The 6,482-nt window shown below is 36.8% G+C and overlaps 1 protein-coding gene across 1 annotated transcript; it reads left to right on the top strand.

Annotated features, from left to right (window-relative positions):
• The first annotated feature begins 3,451 nt into the window (after positions 1-3,451).
• On the top strand, positions 3,452-6,274 carry LOC107714936 (magnesium-dependent phosphatase 1). Its single transcript, XM_016520934.1, is given in 6 exon segments — positions 3,452-3,589; positions 4,358-4,421; positions 4,546-4,653; positions 4,753-4,860; positions 5,751-5,836; positions 5,947-6,274. Coding segments are annotated over 6 exon segments (483 nt in total). The 5' UTR covers positions 3,452-3,555; the 3' UTR covers positions 6,030-6,274.
• The last annotated feature ends 208 nt before the right edge of the window (positions 6,275-6,482 follow it).

The following is a 6,482-nucleotide window of genomic DNA, read 5'->3' as shown; positions in this document are numbered from 1 at the left end:
AAACTTCTGAGGAGAACATCCCAACAGGTAAATGTCAACAGAGCAGTTGAAATGCAACATTGCAATGAGGTGCAAATAAAAATGTCGTACTAAATGTGCAGTAGTGATATTTCAGCAACATTTCACTGGCAAAAAAGGTCCATTGTGAGCACAGCTCACACAGATGTCATGGTTCGATATGTTTTTGGTACAGCAGGGTGAAAACAACATAAAACAGCTTATTTTTCAGGCAGTACTGCTCAAGAACACTTTCTGTGCTGCAGTTTATGTCGTTGTTGTAAATGGAAAATTCAAGTGATCAACTGGAAAATTAGCTAAATTTGCATCGGAAATTCTTTTCTTCTCACTTGATTTCACTGAGCAACAGTAATTGTGACCGCACGTTAATTATTCATGTTTAATCTATGGTTAGACGTGTTTCTAATAACATATTGTTCTTCTATTCCAGAATTTGCCAAAGTGAGGAAGACAATGAGTGAGTTCTTCCGAACTGGGATTTCACCACAGTCTAAGACTGATCCGGCTGTTTCCGAGTTGCTGTGTGAGGAGGCAGAAAGCAGCAGTGAGATCGGTCAGGGTGGCATGGATGCTTCATCTGAAATCTCTAAGGAGGACATCCCAATAGGTAAATTATATCAACAGAGCAGTTGAAATGCAAAACTGTATTGAGTTGCAAAAAAAACCCCAAAAATGTTGGACTAAAGGTGCCGTCACAACAGCGAAATTTCGATGGCAAAAAGGTCCATTGTAAGCACAGCTCACACAAATTACATTCCACACACAGATTTTCCACATGTGCAGTGGTTAAAACAACACTGCATTCGTTTGGTACACACGCGTGCTGAACCTGTTTCAAAACAAGCAGCTTTCTATAGGTCAGCATTGTGAATTCAAATGACCATCACAAAAATGAGAGAAATCTGCGTACAGAATTTTTTTGGCTCAGCTAATTTCGCCGAGCAACAGTAAATGTGACCACACTTTATCAATGTTTAATCTGGGGTTAGTGATGTTTCTAATAACATGTTTCTCTTTTTCAGACTTTGCCAAAGTGAGGAGGACCATTAGTGAGTTCTTCCGGACTGGGATCTCAGCACAGCCCAAAACTGATCCGGCTGTTTCCGAGTTCCTGTGTAAAGTAGCAGGAAGCAGCAGTGAGATCGGTCAGGGTGGCATGGATGTTTATTTTGATATCTCTCAGGAGGACATCCCAATAGGTAAATATCAACAGAGTACATGTACGTGCTGAACCCTTTAAACCATTTCAAACCAGGCAGCTTTCTATTGGTCAGTGTGGTGAATTAAAGTGACCAACTTGAATATGAGGGAAATCTGCATGGGAATTTTTTTGGCTGTCACTTGATTTCGCTGAGCAACACTAAAAGTGACCACACTTTACATGTTTAATCTGTGGTTAGAGATGTTTCTAATAACATTGTTTTTCTTCATTTTTTAGAATATGCCAAAGTGAGGAAGACAATTAGTGCGTTCTTCCAGAAGTGCTGTGAGATCTCAGCGCAGCCGGATCCAGATGTTTCAGAGTCGCTGTGTGTCCCAGCTGCAAGTGTTCCTGAACCAACATCTGAACCTTTGTCCTTAACATCTGAGCCTATGGAACCTGGACTGGATCCTGAGGAATGGTCAATCCTGAGCAGTTCTGAACGGGAACCTGCGTCCTCAGAAGGTTTGGTGGTTGACATCAGCAATGCCATCTCAGAGCTGAGGAGCCCAACGCTGGTGTCTGAGGATCTGACCGATCCAGAAGGGCCTTCAGCAGAAGTGTCAGTGAGCAGCAGCGGGAACGATCAGGGTGGAACTGATGCTTCTCCTGAAACCCCTGAGGAGGACATCCCAACAGGTGAATGTCAAGAATGCATTTGAGTTGCAACATTACAATGACATGCAAACAGAATGTCTTTCAAGTCAGACAAATGATTCATGTTTAATCTGTTGTTAAAGATGTTTCTAATAACATATTGTCTTCTTCTTTTTCAGAATATGTCAAAGTGAGGAAGATCAACAAAATTAGTGCGTTCTTCCAAAAGCTTTTTGCACAGCCTCAGAAGGATCCAGCTGTTCCAGAGCCTCTGTGTATCCCAGAAGCAAGCGTTCCCGAGCAAGAACCTCAAGTGACAGAGCTTTCAGTCTTAGAGAACTATATTCCTCAAAACATTTCCCAATTGAAAAACCGTTTGGAGGAATGCACACTGTCTGAGACACCTGTCACTGAGGTCTGGCCCGACATCTTCTTGGGAAATGAGTAAGTCTGGAACTCATATAGACTAATATAAACCATGTGATGAAGCAATAATGTAATGCAGGAGCATGGAAACAAACACAACTGTATTTCTACAATGTAAATCCTCTTTACTGTAAGACTAATCTAGATTGTTGTGTTCTTGTGCAGAGAGACAGCAAGAGACCGAACCAAACTCAAAGAGATGGGTATTACCCACATCTTAAACGCTGCAGCAGTGAAGAAGAAGCTGAGGGTCTTGATGGGAATGCCAAAAGAGAAAGACCTGAATGGGAAGATTAATACAGGGAAGAAATATTACAGAGACATGAACATCAAATATTGTGGCTTGCCTACAACACACAGAGTCTACTTTGGTATGTGTTTGATTTGGACTTGCATTTATAAGAAGTTCCCTGGATGTTTGTTTAGTCTCAGTATATACAGTCAAAATATAACATGACTAACATTAAGTACACATTTCCGTCCACTGTAAATATATTCTAAAAAGAATGTGAGGAAAAAGTGAGAATATAATGGAGAATATCACTTGAGACTTATTATGACTACTTTAATATTTGACAAGTAGGATTTAAACTGGTAATTTATTTGATCATTAACCCTGATTATTAATAAAATAAGGCACAATGAATAATATTAAAATATTATGTTGATATAAACATGTACTCTAATACAATGCAAAATCATAATAATAAATATTTCCACTAATATTACTCATGCGATCACTCACTTGATATTATTTGCAAGGCACTGTCTAACTCCTAATATTTTTCTGTCTCTTGCCTAAAAAACACTATGATATCCATAATATGCCAAAATACTGTACTTACAGATTTTTGCTTTTGTAAAACCATAATACATATATGAACTCCTTCCAATAAAGTGCAAAAACTTTCAGACTCTTTATACTGTTTAACTGCCCCCCACCCTTCAAATCCAAATGTATATGTATCTGTATACATAAATGATATAAAATATAATACTTTATTTTATAAAAGACTAAATATATATGCTTATTTTTTCTGCTTGGTAATATAATCACAAAGTACCATAAACCTTTTATTATAAAATATATATTTGGCATATTTTACATCTAGTTATTAGTATTGTTGTTGTTTTTGAGGGTTGGTTTCAAAACCTCAAAGCCACGTAACCTCGTATGCATTGCTGCCGTCATGACGCTACTTCCGCATTACCGGTAAACCAGCAGGATTCTGCTGTAAACGAAAGTAGTGTGTTCTGTGTCTATGTGATTTGAATTGTGTCTAGTTTTCCTCCTTGTCAGTCGCTAATCAAAGATGTCTAAGCCGAAATTAATAGTGTTCGACCTAGGTAAGTTTTCACACTTAGCGTTTTAAAGTTGTACTTTAGAATAACGATATGGATTTATAAACCTAATAAATGGGAAGATAAATACACTTCCTCATATATTTTCATACTGTACAGACCACAGAATATGTTTGGTGACATTGATGCCTGATACCAAATAACACGTTTACTGCAGTAACAAAACTAGTAACTATTGCCAAATATACTTTGTGTGTGTGTAATATATAATGTATAATTAATCTGTCTGTGTGTGTTTCCCAACCCACGCTATTGCATACAAAGGTAACAATTGCACTTAATGGCAACCGGTTTGAAATCATTTCCTTTTGTGAACTAATGTGACTTCTTATCACAGAATGAGGCAGAAATTATATTATTTTTTTAGTATTCATTTATGGTATCCACTAACTGACCGTTGGAACACCTTTGACAGAAATGTAAAGATTGTCAAGGCTGTAATGTGATTAGTTATTAAGGCACACGTCCAGTGGTAGAAGCATTGACCCTGGTATCTCCCAATAACAAGACCATCTCTGGTTACTGGGACTAGATTATTTATGTGTCATGTTAATATGTGTCCACTATTAATTTTTAAATATCATGGTTATCGCACATTCTGATATATAGTGACACCCCTAAATGAACACAATAACAATATATATATATTTTTTTTTAAATATCACGGTTATCGTCAAGACAGGTATATAATGACACCCCTGATATATAGAAATTACAAGTATATCTTTTTTTTTCTCTCTTGGATTTAAACAGATTACACCCTGTGGCCGTTCTGGGTCGACACCCACGTTGATTCACCTTTTCACATCGATGACAGGTTTGCCTTTATCAGCTATAGCGTTAATTCATTGTTTGTTCTCCCTTAACATACTTCAGAGTTGTTTATCCTGAAGTTTTTGCTTTTTTGCTGGCACACACTGACTTGTCTCCTGCCTCTCCAGCGGCACGGTGCAGGATTCAAGATTTGCCAAGGTTCCCATTTATCACAATACTGAAAAGATCCTGAGCTCACTGCATAGTCAGGGGTTCAAGATAGGCATTGCATCGTGGTAAGATTGCAAATGATCGAATGAGCAAACACACACACACACATACGTATATATATATATATATATCTCAAAGATGTGTTTTTTTTCTGTTTCTCAAAGAACCGGTGAGACTGAAGGAGCCAATCAGCTGCTGTCACTCTATAAACTTGACCAATACATTTCCTTCAAGGAGATCTATCCCGGTTCAAAGGTCACTCATTTTAAAAGGTACAGAAAGGACTTTTGACTTTTGAATTTGGCTGGTAATCAGTAAACCCCTAGTAGCCACCCAAAACACTCTAGCAACCACAAAGCAATACTACAAAACAATGTGAACAACTTATGAGTAACTCTATAGTGCAACCAACGTAACATTCAAGAAACATTCCCAATTTCTTTAGAATATGTAAAACTGTAATTAGAATATATACATTACCGGTCAAAATTTGGATTACGTTTTTAAATTTTTAAAAAATTTTTTAATGAAAACATTTTTTATTATTGTCCATTTTGAAAACAGTTTTTGCACAAGATTTAAAACAAAAGAAATCAATATGTTTATTCTACAAGGACACTTTAAATTGATCAAAAGTGACAGTAAAGACATTAATAATGTTACAGAAGATTTGTTTCAAACATGTAATAGAACTTTCTATTCTTCAATAAATCCTGAAAAAACAATTAGCACAGTTTCCATAAAAATATTAAGCAGCTAAACTGTTGATAATAATAATAAATGTTTCTTGAGCAGAAAATCAGCATGTTAGAATGATTAGAATGATAGCGGGATCATTTGACACTGAAGCCTGGAGTAATGATGCTGAAAAATCAGCTTCACATCACGGGAATGAATTATAGTTTAACATATATTCAAATAGAAAACAGTTATTTTAAATTGTAATAATATTTCACAATATTAGTGTATTTTTAATCGAATAAATGTAGCCGTGGAGAGTATAAAAACCTTTCAAAAACACAATTTAGTGTGTAATTTCACAGTTCTATTCTAAATCAAAGTGGCATAATAGTGCGTGCGTCTGTCTTTGCATGCGGCGTCTCGCTCACAAGTGTGCGTGTCTACAGTACCTCAGACCGTCTGACTGTTGTTCTGTCTCCAGGCTGAAAGCTGACAGTGGCGTCCAGTTTTCTGACATGATGTTCTTTGATGATGAGGATAGGAACATCTTGGAGGTTGGCAGGCTGGGTAAGTCTCTGCTTACTCTCAAACCTTTAGAGCTGCTTCAGAGATCTGGAACTGTACGGTGAAAGTTGGAGACATCCGGTTGAATCAGCTGCTGTTTCTCGCTCTTTTAGGTGTTCACTGTGTGATGGTTAGTAATGCCATCACCTGGGATCTAGTCAAGAAAGCACTCGAGCAGTTCAGCAAGAAGCAGTGAAGGCATCTGGTCCTGTGGAGATGCAGCTGCTGCAAATGAAGAAGAACCCATTTGCTGTGCAGAAAAACTGACATGCATAGAGGGCAGGGAGGGTCATGTTTAGTGGTTATTTCTGTGCGATCAACCGTTTTTAACTTGACTGACAAAAGCAATTGGCAAATACTTATAATTCTGTTTTAACGTTTAAATAGTTTATTATTTAGGTCCATTTTAAAACATTAAATTAAGTTGTTTTTTTTGGTAATTTGAGATGCAATTTATTTATATTTTATTTTTCAATGTATACATTAATAATTTGTTCCTTTATTTAAGTGACCCACCTAGTCTTCCAAAGAAATGCACCTTTGCTTGTTTTTATCTAATAAAGACTTTTAAGTTAAATGGAACTAAACACAGCAAATTGTAAAACAAAAAGGCCAGTGTTTTTATTGTTACTGTATGTGACAGATTTTC

The sequence above is a fragment of the Sinocyclocheilus rhinocerous genome, unplaced genomic scaffold, assembly GCF_001515625.1.
Source record: "Sinocyclocheilus rhinocerous isolate Xijiao unplaced genomic scaffold, SAMN03320098_v1.1 scaffold28, whole genome shotgun sequence".
Lineage (NCBI taxonomy): Eukaryota > Metazoa > Chordata > Actinopteri > Cypriniformes > Cyprinidae > Sinocyclocheilus > Sinocyclocheilus rhinocerous.
The sequence above is the reverse complement of the archived record's forward strand: the minus strand, read 5'-3'. Positions and strand labels throughout refer to the sequence as shown.